This window comes from Prionailurus bengalensis, chromosome F2, assembly GCF_016509475.1.
Source record: "Prionailurus bengalensis isolate Pbe53 chromosome F2, Fcat_Pben_1.1_paternal_pri, whole genome shotgun sequence".
Taxonomy (NCBI): Eukaryota; Metazoa; Chordata; class Mammalia; order Carnivora; family Felidae; genus Prionailurus; species Prionailurus bengalensis.
Genome location: NC_057353.1, coordinates 67,289,290 through 67,302,966, shown reverse-complemented (window position 1 = coordinate 67,302,966; position 13,677 = coordinate 67,289,290). Strand labels below are relative to the sequence as shown.

Here is a 13,677-nt window from a genome sequence, read left to right as displayed (position 1 = left end):
GCGGGCTCCTCAACCTCTTTGAACCTCTGGTTCATCATCTGCAAAGTGAAGATACTATTGCTAATGTCATGAGGCTGGTCTTGGGATTAAATCTGCCAATTAGGAGTGGTCCAAGGAACCGAGTGAGCCTGGTTCTGGTTTTCCTATTTCTCTCAAGCTCACCTGAAACAGCACCGGCCACTTGCTGTCACTATTGATTTTAGGCCAAGGCCTACCCTTGTAGGTCATTTCAAATCCCGGCCTCTTTCATCCGAATTTCTACCAAGCCAGATCTACCCGATCCTCGTAAACTGGGTTGGGAACCTACAATCCAGGTCGCCTCTATGAAAGCTGACCACACCGGTGCTGGCGCGTCACGCCAGCTTCCTCCTGCTTTTGCCCTGCTGTTTCTACATCAAGACAGGAGCCAGAGGGGCGGTTCCAGCACTGAACTGAGTTCAGGAGCCCTGGGACCTGGTCCCAGTCCAGCTCAAATTAGCTACGTGACCTTTATACAGTATTGTTCTTTATACAGAGATCGTTACTCACTGGGGAAACGAGGGAGCAGAGACCTACCATGCTTCTCACTGCTTCCTTTTAGAAATTTTCTCTCCCCAGTGAGAGATTCCACACTCACATACCTGCAGGACAGCACCTTACCTGCATTGCCTCTTTTCTCCGTGGGGTTGCTCTCCTTCTCCTTCGAGAGAAGAAGGAGATAAGATTATGACACTGCCATGCCTCATGTGTGGATCCTGACTGCAAACAGCCCCTCTGCCTTCTCAGAGACGCCATCCTAAAAGACTATGCAAACTGTCCCCAAGTGAAGTCTCGCTGACAGACCTGGAACCTGACTGCAGCGAGATGGCCGGCCCTACGGAAGAGGTGCCCCCGTGTCCAAGAAAAGAGCCAGCAGGCTGCACACTTCCTTGTCTTCTGTGCCCAGCCCCTTCTCAGCTACTACCTCTCTCCCCCTATTTTTCTACCTCTCTGGAATATCACCCAGTCTGCACCATGGATCTTACCTGCTGTCATGCCAGGCCGTGGGGTTGTCCCAGGGGTCGGGGAGGTTAGCAGAGCAAGGGGAGAGGGCCGAGCCCTCCCTAGAGGTGGGCGCGTGCCCTGCAGCAGCAGGAGGGAGTTGGGAGGCAGGGACCACCATTTGGTTTGTTTATTTAACTATACATCAGTATTCATGGGAGGTCCTAGTTGAAGGCACTACGGGCTTTCCAAATGCAAGAATCAGAAGAGTTTCTATTCAATCGAATGTGATGATACATAGGACTAATTTTCCTTTCCTTGTTGACTCGAGGATGAGAAGTTTTACCAAATTCAGCCACTGGGCTTTCCCTTGAATCTCTTGACCCACTTTCCAGTGGTTCTCCTGCTTTACAACTCAATCCCTTTCTTGTTCCATGTGCACGAGGCCCTGCTTTGGCAACCTGCTGATTATTCCCATTCACTAACGCCAGGTCCTCTGCCTCTTCTTGATAGCTTCCCATATGACGTTAGAATCCTGCTGGAGACTGGGGGGCCCTCTGATCTGGGTATCTCCAGATGCACCTGAAGCCCCCATCGCTATGCCCATCTATCTAGAGACCCCCTTGCTTGTGGCTGGATCTTTATGAGTCTGACGTCGGGGAAGATCTCCAGATGCTATGCCAGACTGAACATCCTTCCAGCATTGACAACAGAGCCTGCATCCGAAGGTCAGCCCCGGCCAGAGGGTGAAGACTTTGCAATTCGGGATCCCTGGTCCTTCTAGGCTTTGAAGCTTTCCTCAATGAACAGAATCACACCTGAGAAGGCCCTACCTATAGCGGAATCTAAAAGGGGATAATGTGGAATTGAGGGGGGTGGAGGGTGCTGTGTTTTCTTATCAAATCCCTTGACTGTCACAGCCAGGGGAGACCCTACCTTCTGTGCTTTCTTCAGGGAGGCATAATATTTGGACCACCAGTCAATGACGTTTTCAGCAGATTCATCCGCTATGGTCCTCCTTCTCCTTTTGGTTGACCTTCGGGTAGGTTTCCTGACATTCTGGCAAGGAATGAGGGATGGATTATTAGTGAGGCCTGGTGGCTGGCTGGCTGGTTTCCTGAAGAACAGAACAGATGGAGGCATGGGCGGATTTTGTGGCTGAAGCTCTCTGTACCACTTCGGTAAATGACCCTTTCATCACCCACCCATCCATTCACTCATTTATTCGGCAAACATTTATTATTACTTAAACACAGACATGTGAGATATTGTGCTTGGCTCTGGGAACCCAAGGGGAGTGAGAAACCATCCCCACATTTGGGGATCTTAATAGTGTGCTATGGCAGAAAAAGCGTTAGCTGCCGAGCAGTTAATATAAATTTTCAGATTCTCAGTGTCCTCAACTAGGGGACATTCATACCTGCTTCCTTCACTGTTGTGAGGATTAAGTGACATCATGTAGACAATTTCCCTGTAGCATGATTTCTAATTCGAATGGGTGCAAATCAGCGATACCAACAACATAAGTAAGGCAGTGTAGGAGAGACAACGATACGTAAACAGCAGAAAGGAGGCATTTGGGGAGAAGACAGTGGTCCTACGACAGACTCATCACATACTCATCATCTGTTTGCTCTCAGACATCTCTTGAGTACCTTCAATGTGCCAGGCACTTTATCGAGTACAGGAGGAACAAGGATTTTTTTAAAAATTATCTGTGACCTGGCAGGGCCCACACGTTTATGGTGGCAACACACACTTAAACTGGGGATTCCAACATAAAGTGGCAGGTGCAATGCTGGTGGGGTACAGAGAACCCCTTGAGGTGCCCTGGAGGGTCACAATGAACATAGGTAAGATAGGAACAGCCTGAGCAACTATCCATGAATCTGTCTTACTCTGCTTTTCATTTTAGCCTTTACCATTTGCTGGGCAGGCAATCCCTCAGCTTTCTTAAAACTGCCTCCTTCTTGGGGATCCTGGGTGACTTAGTCAGTTAAGTGTCTGACGTTAGCTCAGGTCATGATCTCAAGGTTCATGGGTTTGAGCCCCGCATCAGGCTCTGTGCTGACAGCTCAGAGCCTGGAGCCTGCTTTGGATTCTGTGTCTCCCTCTCTCTCTGAGTCCCTCCCCTACTCACACTCTGTCTGTCTGTCTCTCTCTCTCAAAAATTAAATAAATGTTAAAAACTTAAAAAAAAAAACCATTGCCTTCTTCATTTGGTTGATGCACCCGGATTTTGCACTCAAACTTAGGACTTAGAAAGATTCATCACATTCTTGTTTTATGGCTCTTTGTGTATTTCTTAATCTTGCTTTCCAGAAACTCAGCTGAGGATGAGGAGTCTCATTTCTCTTTAGATTCCAGAGACTTTAGCTTTTTTTTTTTTCTGGTCTTACTTGTCCTTGTACAAAGTAGGTTCTAAATATTTGCGGAATAGGCCTAGATAAGGAAGGAAACTATTGTCTTTCCATGCTAATGAATTGAGAGCAGTTTCTGTTCAACTAAATGCGACTGCCACGGTTGACTAGCACTTGAATTTCATATACACTGACTTCTCTGACTCTACAGCAATGCTGTGAAGTAGGTATCAGTATACTCATTTTGCGGATGAGGAAACTGAGGCTCAGAAACACGAAGTTACTTGCTCCTGGTCACACAGCTGGCAGGTGGGAGGATTCGATCAAGCCTCTGGTGCAAAGCCTTGTAAATATGAGGAGGGGTTATATTCTGACCTTAGCTTTGCCATCTTTTGGTGGCTCCTCGTCTGCAGGTTTGGGTTCAGGCTCAAGCATAGGAGATGAGTCAGGGATGTCAACCATGCTGGTTGGTTGAATCTGGGCAGAGTCAGGTACCACGGTGGGAGGAGGCTCAACATCCACATAGATCTGATCTGTTGGCGGCTCCTGGGAGGAGCTCAGGGATCCAGAGGGCTCAGCGGCTACTAGCGAATCTGAAGCAGCTGAAATGGAAATACATCAGGTCAGGAAACTGGGCTGCTAAACAGGGTGGCCATTTCTGGGAGACCCATTCCTGGGAATCAAACAGATCTAGATTCAAATATGGCAAGTTCGTAACATCTCTGAATCTCATTTTCCTTATTTATAAGATGACAGTAAAACAAAAAACAAAAAACAAACAAACAAACAAAAAACCTGGGGCACCTAGGTGGCTCAGTCAGTTAAGCATCTGACTTCGGCTCAGGTCATGATCTCACGGGTTTGTGAGTTCAAGTCCCACATCAGGCTCTGTGCTAACAACGCAGAGCCTGGAGCCTGCTTCCGATTCTGTGCCTCCCTCTCTCTCTGCCCCTCCCCTACTCTCACTCTGTCTCTCTCTCTCTCTCTCTCTCTCTCTCAAAAATTTAAATAAAAATGAAAAAGAAAAGATGAAAAAACCCAACCCATCTCACTGGGGGATAAGTGAGATCATGATGTAAGGCATCAGGAATCAATTATGGCTGTACTTACTATTGATCCTTCAGACTAATTTTAAATAACTGTGGTCGTAAGGAAAATACTTATCAAGGTTTAGGACACAGACCCTCTGTACGGATTGTTTTTTTCCCAGTGCCAGTTAACTCTAAGGAACTTTGGAGGCTCCAGAGGTCTGTGAACTCCTAACTGCAAGCTTGACTCTGGGCACATGAGAACATGTGCTTGTCAAGACATAGGGGTAGGTTCCTGGGCTTTGTGAGATTTTTAACTGGACTATCAATCCAATACAAAGGTCATAACACTGTCCTTTCTTGCCAAGGGTCCTCTTGTCTCCATTTTGTGTCGCAGAATCCAGTACTTAGAAATATTTCCCAGCTGGGATCCTCCATGGCTGCGTGGCCTTCAGAGTTTCTCTTCCCCAGTTGCTAACTTTTCAATGCAGATGCAATTCCACAAACACTTAATGGGCATCTACTCTGTGCTGGGCACAGAGTTGGAAAGATCAGTGGGACAGAATAGAAAGCTCAAAAATAGACTAGGGATATATGGCTACTTGATTCATGAAAAAGCTGACACCACAAAACAATGGGGAAAGTCAGGATACTCTTGGGGGGGTGGGGGTGGGGGGATGATGTTCCTATGGGGGGAAATGTAGCAGGATCCCTATCTTAAACCATATACAAACACAAATAACTGAAGATCTAATGTGAAAGTTAAAAACATAACACTAATAGAAAAAAATACAAAACAACATTTTTGTGACCAAGAATTAAGAAAGCACTTTCTAACAAAATTCTGAAAGAGCAAGACATAAAGTTAAAAATTCAGATGGATAGGATTACATTAAAATTAAGAATTTCTGTTCAAAGATGGAGACCACAGGCAGGTTAGCAGTTATCAGACTAGGAGAAGATATAATCGACAGGATGTTAACATCTAGAATATACAAAAAAAATCAAATGTTTTTTAAAACACATAAAACACGAGCCAGGGATGTGAGCACGCACGTCACAGGAGGGAGATCAAGACGGCAAAAGCATGTGAAGAGATGAGTAAAATTCAGTAGTAATCAGAGGCAATCAGGCTAAAATCAAAATGAGATACTACTTTATACCCAGCAGAGGGGCAAAAACCAAACCAAACCAAAACAAAAACTCAGAAATTTGGATAACGGCAGGTGGCACTGGGGAAGAAGAAAATGGTACTCCAGCTGCAGAATGGTAGCAATGTAGACTGGTGTAGACCAGCACAGCTCTCTAGAGCGCCCTCTAGCAGTACTTGGTGGAATTACATCTGCACACTCCCTGTGAGTCTGTAATCTCCCTCCTGGATGTATATTCCAAAGAAAATCCCCCGCAGGATCCTCCCTTGGGCAGCACTCGCTATTCACAACAGCATCATTTGTGGAAGTTGGGAGGTGGAGGTAGCCTAGGGGTCCAATCTCAGGGGAATGGAAAAGCAGCGTGGGGTAGATCAGCAGGTGGGGGAAACAAGCTAATGTACACGCAGCAACAGGAATAGGATTTAAAGCATAGCTTTGAGCAACAAGAGTACGAAACCAAATGAAGATTATAGCATCATATTATATACGTCGATTAAATGGACTGGAATTTTACAAAGAGGGGCAGGGTGGGGCCTGTGGTGGGCAGGGGGTTGGGAGAAGGGATGTGGAATAAGGCACAGGGGGGGCAGTGGTATGAAACAGAGAAACAGAAGCTTGGACCAGACCAATGATGACTGCACAGCATGAACAGAGAAGTGCAGTTAACTCAACTCTGCCCCTGAGATCCAAAATGGAACAAATCAAAGTAACAGCAAGCAAAGAAAAATGTCAGGGAGCAGAGGCGGGAGGGAGCTGGAGTAATATTCGTGGAAGCCCTCTTAGAGGAGCTGACCCTGGTGTCATTCTTCGAGTCGGAATCTGGCAGCTAAAGGAGCTGAGGGCACTGTGGGAGCAAAGTCTTCAGAAAGCTCCGCTTGACTTGACCGTGGGGCATCCTCTTCGTGCGGGGTCCCATAGCAGAACCCTGCAGGCACTACGGCTTTGGAGTGTGAAGCTCCAGAAAATCTAGAAGGCACTTCCTACCTTGCTCAGCTTGGGTTCCGTCCACCTGTGAGGTGAGGGCCAGGGGCTCCTTGGATTTACACAAAAACTGCTTCAAGCAGTTGATGGTGTAGGTGCCCACCAGGGTGCTCCTCCCGAAAGCCCTCCAGTCCACCACGCAGATGCTGAGGGGCGGGTGCAGAAGTTCATTCTCAGGCAGCTCCTGGGAGGAGAGGCCAGGGTGAAGTGGGAACACTGTTTGGGCTAAGCCCAGCGGCTGGTACCCTGCTGACCTGTTTAGGGACCGAACCAAAGCAAGCCAGGCACCCATCTTCCCTCTGTCCCTGCCTTGTCATTCTGTCCCCCTAGGTCACCCCTGCAGCTAGTCAGAAGTCTAGAGCATTGCCTTCCAAGCCAGGGAATCATTACCCATAATAAGAGGGATGTGGCACTAACAAGTCATTCCAGGTGTAAATTACAAAATTCACAGGCTGCCAAACTCTTTACGGCAATAGTTTTCAAGCCTGTTTGGTCATTATTTACCAGCAGAACTCTCAACTCAAATGAACACTGACCCAGGCCCAAGAAAACAGACAGAAGTGGATGCATGACAAATGGAGCTGAGGGTGACGGGCCAGCACCCTCCCTCTTGTGTCCCCCCCGGGGGTCCCAGAGGCCTGACAGTGAAAGGTTTGTGAACACCGTGCACATTCCCCAAATCCAGTCTCCACTAATTTAGAAGACGCATCCGTTGGAGCTGACTGGGTCGCACAAAGCAAACCTTCACAGTTAGTTCCAGATCAGAGCCCAAAAATGTGTGTTGAAATATTGACATAAACAGAAGCGCAGGGGTCAGAAAACGTCACTTTAGAAACAGAAGTTTGCATGTAAGCCACTGATACGCTACGCACAAATGATTTTTTTAAAATCCAACCGCTAAAATAAGTCTCATTCAGGAAGCTTCTAGGCCAGTGGTTCGCCAACTTTAGCACGCATCAGAATCACCCGGAGAACTCGTTAAGCCAGGGGGCTCTGGGCCGCAGCCCCCCGCAGTTTTGATTCAGCAGTATTGGGGTGGGGCCTGGGAATCTGCATTTCTAAAAAGGTCCCAGGGGATGCTGATGCTGAGGAATCGGGGGCCACACTCTGGGAACCACCGTCACCTGCCTTGATCTACCGAACCTTTAAAAACAAAACAACACAGCAGCAGTAATAAAAGTCTGTCTCATCCCATCCTGAGAGTCCCGCTTGTCACTAAATTAGACCATTGTGCCTCGTAGGTAGTGGACACCCCCAAACTGCAAAGCATCTCCCCAAGCCAAGCAAGTGAAGGAGCGGGGGTTCCCTCTGTGGAAATGAAGGAAACGAGCGGGCAGGAGAAGGGGAGGCTGTACCACTTCGAAAGCGTCTGCCTGGATGCTGAAGTTCGGGTTGTTCTTGTAGCTCTGGATCACACAGGACTTGACTCCCCGGCCCCCACATTCGATGAGGACCTGAGGGCGATCCACCGAGAGCAGCTGCACCTTCTTCATTTCTCGGACTCCCCAGAAGAGAACCTGGCGGGAGGACCCACAGAGCTGTCACTCGGGGACCCAGGGAGGAGCCAGCTCGCGGCACCGGCCTGTGGGAAGTCAGACCCGCTGCCCCGGGAACTACTGTATGTTCTGGGACGGGCTGGGCAGCTCCCTGAAGGCCCTGTCCCATCACCCACGCCTCATTTCCACCCCGCACTCCCCTCAGACAATGCAGGCGTGTAGACCAACGCACCACTGCCCTCCTTAGCCCCAAAGAACGAGTCAGTCTCCCCCTGCACCATACCTCCACTCGGTATTTACTCAGCACTGGCCGAATGCTGGCAGGAACTGGGTAGATGTGGGTGACATCTGGCGGGTCCACGGGAGGAAGTCCTTGCAGCCCGGATGACGGGACCTATCACACAGAGCAAAGGGCTGGTCAGAAGGTCGGGGAGAGGCAAGGAAGACCAGCCGCTACGCCACCGCCTCACCCACACGACACTCACTCGGCAAAAGTAGTGATTCCAGGGTCAAGTAGAGACAAGACAGGGCATTTTACCACACTTGATTATTTATTCATTAACCAATGTGTATTCATCGATACCTTCACCAGGGTGACCAACATTTAGTGAGCACTTACGACGTGCCACAAAGTTAACAGGCTTAGCATTCGATAAGCCCACAATATAGAGGAGGTCCTCACAAGAGGATGGCATGTCACCGAATGACAGGGGTTGGGGGCGGAAAAGGGCTCTGATCCGGTTCTGAGCTCTGAGACTTAAGCACACCCCCACAACGCACTACTACAAAAGAGATTCACAGTTAGTCAAGGAGAGACTACGACTTCATCAGTGAAACAGAAACGAAGTCTTCTGAAGACAGACCTCCAGGAGGGAAAGGTGCCATTTGGTATGCACTTGGCCATACAGAAACCACAGGAGGGGGGCCCCTGACTGGCTGAGTTGACTGAGTGTCCAACTCTTGGTTTCCGCTCAGGTCACGATCTCACAGTTCGTGAGTTCAAACCCCGCGTCAGGCTCTGCGCGGATAGTGTGGAGCCTACTTGGGATTCTCTGACTCCCCTCTCTCTCTGCTCCTTCCCACGCGCACTCTGTGTCTCCCTCAAAATAAATACATAAACTTTAAAAAAAAGGAAACGACAGGAAGGATCATTGCTGTGTCTCACTGAAATCTCACACAAAGGGCTTGGAAAGTCTCCTGTGAGCATGCCACACTGCCCTTAAGACCTGGCCTAACGTCTACATCTTCCCCAAATCCGTCCCTGATTTGACCCCGGTCTCTCCTACCTACCCTTCAGTCCTTGGAATACAGTGTGTCTTCGGTGGAAGCTTAGTGCCAAAAGCAGTGGACTGAGCCTGGACACCGGGCCCTGCTGTGTGACCCTGTGTGAGTCCCTTCCCTTCTGTGGGCCTCAGATATCAGGCCAGATGACCCTTCAAGCCCCCTGAGGGTCAGACGCATGGGGCATGCTTATCTGACCTGGTCAAGAGGAAGCCTCTGTTTACTTCATTTCATCTCTAAGCCCCTGGAGCAGAACTCCACATCCAGTGGGTTCCTGATAAATGTTTATTGGCTCCATATGCTTGGAAAAGCTTAACTGCTCATCAAAACCTGCAAAGCACAAACGTATCACCATTTCTTCACAGACATAGTCTAGTTGGCAACGGCAGATGTGGTTGAGGTAATTACAAGAAAGCTCTGACAAAGATGACAAGACACCGTGGAAGCCAAACAGGCTGAGGACAATGAAGCTGCGGAAGCAGACGACATACAGGTGCTGGAAGCCACAAGGACGCGCGCCCAGTACTGCCCGGCCGTGAGCGACTCAGCCTGCAAAACCTGGCCTCCCCGAGAGAGCTAACTGCTCCTCTAGCTGTGGGGGGAAAGCCCCAAAACAGCTGTGGTGGTGGCATCGATGGGGCCCCTGGCTGGGCTTTTGTCAAAGTACCACATGTTTCCTCATCCGGGGCCCCTGGAAAATGTCCTGAAGAAAGTCTGTCCCACAGTGCCTGACAGATGCCCTTGAGCTCAACACGGACCTTGAAGGGCTCCACACTGTGGTGTAGACTGAATGACTCTGCTCCCAGCCAAGATTAGACATTTTCACAGGGAAATGGGTCAGCTGCTGGCTTATAATTGGGCCCAGAGGAAGAGAAAGAATCGTTACGGGGTACTTGGGTGGCTCAGTAGGTCAAGCATCTGACTCTCGGTTTCAGCTGAGGTCGTGAGCTAGCAGTTTGTGAGTTCGAGCCCTGCACTGGGATTGGGATTGGGATTCTCTCTCTGCTCGTCCCCTGTTCACACACACACACTCTCTCTCTCAAAATGAATAAATAAACTTAAAAAAAGGAAAAGAATCCTTACGAAGGCAAGATGTGAGCATCAGAGGTGGGTTGAATAGGCTGCTCCAAAAGCTGATATCCCAGCTCTAATTTCCCAGTGGAGACAAAATCTCAGGACCTCAAAGGAGGTCCAGATGCAGGGCCAGGACAAAGACCTAGGGTAGCAAAATTTAGGGAGGGGCCACTCTCAGGGCCCTGGTCCCAGCCCTGCTCATCAGTGACTGAAAAGTCACTGCTGCTCAGAAGCCCTTCTGCATCCTCCGGGTCCCTCAGCCCATCATTTATACTTGCATTAGCCCTCTCCTTTGGTGCCGTGGGCAGTACAGTCTAGACCTCCATTGCTTGCTAGTTGTGTGAACTTGGCAAAGTTGCTCAGTGTCTCTGAGTTCCGTCACCTTTGTGAAGCGAAGATCATGATATCTAATTCGTGGGTTGCTGTGAAGAACGTCGGGGATAGCACGCAGGGCACTTAGCACACTCAGGCACATGCAAGTTCCCTAGAAGCAAGCATCAACCGGAAACGGCAAAGGCGGAAGCTCAAATGCACACCATCTTACTCTTCCGCTGGATTCAGGCGATCTAGGATTCCTCGTGCCCCAAACGACCTCAAAAGCGAATTTCAATCCTTGCGCAAGGAAAACAATATTGTCCTAGGCTCCAATTTTCTCTACATATTTTTGTGAGCAAGTGAAACATGTTTGAAAATACTGTATCGAGAGTCTCCTATGAGAGAAACATTAGTGTTGGCTTCCATGTGTGATGTGGAGATGACTCTCATCCATTCTACTGCCAATTCATCAGTCAATCCTGTGGACTGCACAGAATCCTCTTTTTTCATGGCTACACTTTTTAAAAACTATTTTTAATTTTTTTTTAATGTTTATTCATATCTTGAGAGAGAGAAAGAGACAGAGCATGAGTGGGGGAGAGGTAGAGAGAGGGAGACACAGAACGTGAAGCAGGCTCCAGGCTCTGAGCTGTCAGCACAGAGCCTGACAGGGGGCTTGAACCCACGAACACAAAATCATGACCTGGGCCGAAGCTGGACGCTAACCGACTGAGCCACCCAGGTGCCCCTCGTGGCTACACTCTCGATCCAAGTTCTTCAGTCCTCCAGTATGGATTACTGGATTATGGATTACTGAAGAGCCTCCCGGTCGCCCTCCTTGTTTCCCCTGGGCCCCTTCAACACATACTCAATCCAGCATCCATAGTTTTCAACCTAAGTCAGATGCTCAAAATCCTCTCTTGGCTCCCCATCTTTTATGGAATAAAAGCCAAACTCCTTACAGCACTCCATGTGATCTTCCTCCTCTGACTTCGTCTACACTCCACTGCAGCCACACTGATGTCCTTGCTGGGCCTTGGAGATGCCAGGCGTACTCAGGCTTCAGGGGCTGGCATTTGCTGTTCCCTCTGCATCTAACGCTCTTTGCCCATACACCTGCATGGCCTACTCACCAGGACCTTCCAGGTCTTGACTTAAATACCACTTTCTCAGTGAGGCTTCCCTGGATGCCTAAAATGTTGACCCTGCCCTCTTCCCCAACACACATTCCCTTCCACATCTCACAGTGCATTACCTTCTCTTCTTAGCATTTATCACACTGTTGTTACCTTACAATTTACATAGTATCCTCTATTATCTTCCCCTCACTAGAATATATGTCCCATGAGGGCGGGAGTTTTCTGTTTTATTCACTGATGCATTTTTTTTTAATGTTTATTTATTTTTGAGAGAGAGAGAGGGCGTGCGTGAGCATGAGTGGGGGGCGGGCAGAGAGTGAGGGAGAGAGGGAATCCCAAGCAGGCTTCACGCTGTCCGCACAGAGCCCAACACAGGCTCCACCTCACGAACCGTGAGATCATGACCTGAGCCGAAATAAAGAGCCGGACACTAAACTGACTGAGCCACCCAGGTACCCCTATTCTTAAGAACATGCCTGACACATAACGAACATTCAATAACATGTGTTTGCATGAATGAATGATTGAAATAGTCCTGCTCTCAAAACACTTACAGATTAGTGGACATAAGCCTGTAAACAATTGGCCTTACCATGGCCTGAATTTTAAAAAGAGGCAATGTGCTGTAGGATGGTAGAAAACATTTGATTTGACTGAGGTGAGGATGGGGAGAGCTTCCCGGAGGAGGCATCTCTTGTTCTGAACTTTGGTGATGACCATTACCTTAAATGGAAGAGCGCAGTGCAGAAGCCGGTGTGGGCGAAGGGAAGACCTTTCTGGATGGGCTAACAGCAGGGCCACAAACAGAGGAACGCACCTGTGAGGTGAGGCCAGGGAACTCGGAGTGGCCTGGTGTCAAGAGGCCATAGATATGCAGAGTAATATGAGGAAATGTGAGGCTGAAGACAAGTTTTGGGAGAGCTTGAATGCCAAGCTACAGAGATCTGACATTCTCCTATTCTCCTTCCTTTCCATGAGATATGAAGACTTATCACACACACACACACACACACACACACACAGAGAGAGAGAGAGAGAGAGAGAGTTTCATAGTCACAACATTTAGAAACATTTGGATCTTCTGAGTGTTTACCATGGTAATAGGTATTCCAAATATTCCAAATCCCCAAGAGGGATATAATATGAAGCATTTCCCTAAGTGTCTCCTCACTGTGTGTAGAGGGACTGTATTTGGTATTCCACAAAATAGACTTTAAGAAATGTTTCTGGAGGTAAGAAGCAGGGAGCCACTGACGATTTCTGAAGACAACAGTGAAATGGGTTAACTTGTCTTCTGGAAGGAATGTGGAGGATGAAATGAACAAGAAAGGGGTAAGAAGCTAGAAGACCAGGAAAGAGGCCAATGCAATGTTCCTGATGAGGAATATGGCAGCAGGGAAGATGGAAACCATTCGAGGACAGGCTTGGCCTGGCTAAGGGTGAACACACAAAGGGAAGAATGAAAGTGGAGTCTGAGTTTTCCAGGCAGAGAACAGTGGCGAACAGTGGAGTCAATGAGCCAGCACTGGACGGACGGACAGGGGGCGGCGAGCTTGGGTAGGGGAAGGAAATGGAAACACTTAATTCAGTCTGGACATGGAAGAGCCAGGTTACCAAATCCTTCTGAGACGGGAAGTGTTTCGGTAATGGAGGTGGAGAGGCTGAAGCAAACCACCCACAGATGAAAACTGAGAGCAGCTGGTGACAAATGAAGGCATTTTCCAGCTCTTTCTTCTCAGCACGTACCGGATCCACGTACTAAGACAGTCGTGCTGATCAAATTACTTTTTGAACAAGCAATGAAATGAGAAGTCCTAATGAAACCTTAATGAATTGTATCTCCCAGGCTGCTCACCTCTGACAATTAATGCAGCTGTCAGGAAGCAGCAGGA

The 13,677-nt window shown here is 48.5% G+C and overlaps 1 protein-coding gene across 1 annotated transcript in view; it reads right to left on the bottom strand.

The window, feature by feature from the left end:
• Window positions 1-13,677, bottom strand: part of FER1L6 (fer-1 like family member 6) — a 120,965-nt gene that overhangs the window by 39,493 nt on the left and 67,795 nt on the right. The window contains exons 22-27 of the mRNA XM_043601705.1: window positions 8,260-8,370; window positions 7,836-7,997; window positions 6,484-6,664; window positions 3,696-3,922; window positions 1,897-2,019; window positions 640-679 (exon numbers count right to left, since the gene is read on the bottom strand). Coding sequence (XP_043457640.1) covers window positions 640-679; window positions 1,897-2,019; window positions 3,696-3,922; window positions 6,484-6,664; window positions 7,836-7,997; window positions 8,260-8,370 — 844 coding nt within the window. The remainder of the gene's footprint in view (window positions 1-639; window positions 680-1,896; window positions 2,020-3,695; window positions 3,923-6,483; window positions 6,665-7,835; window positions 7,998-8,259; window positions 8,371-13,677) is intronic.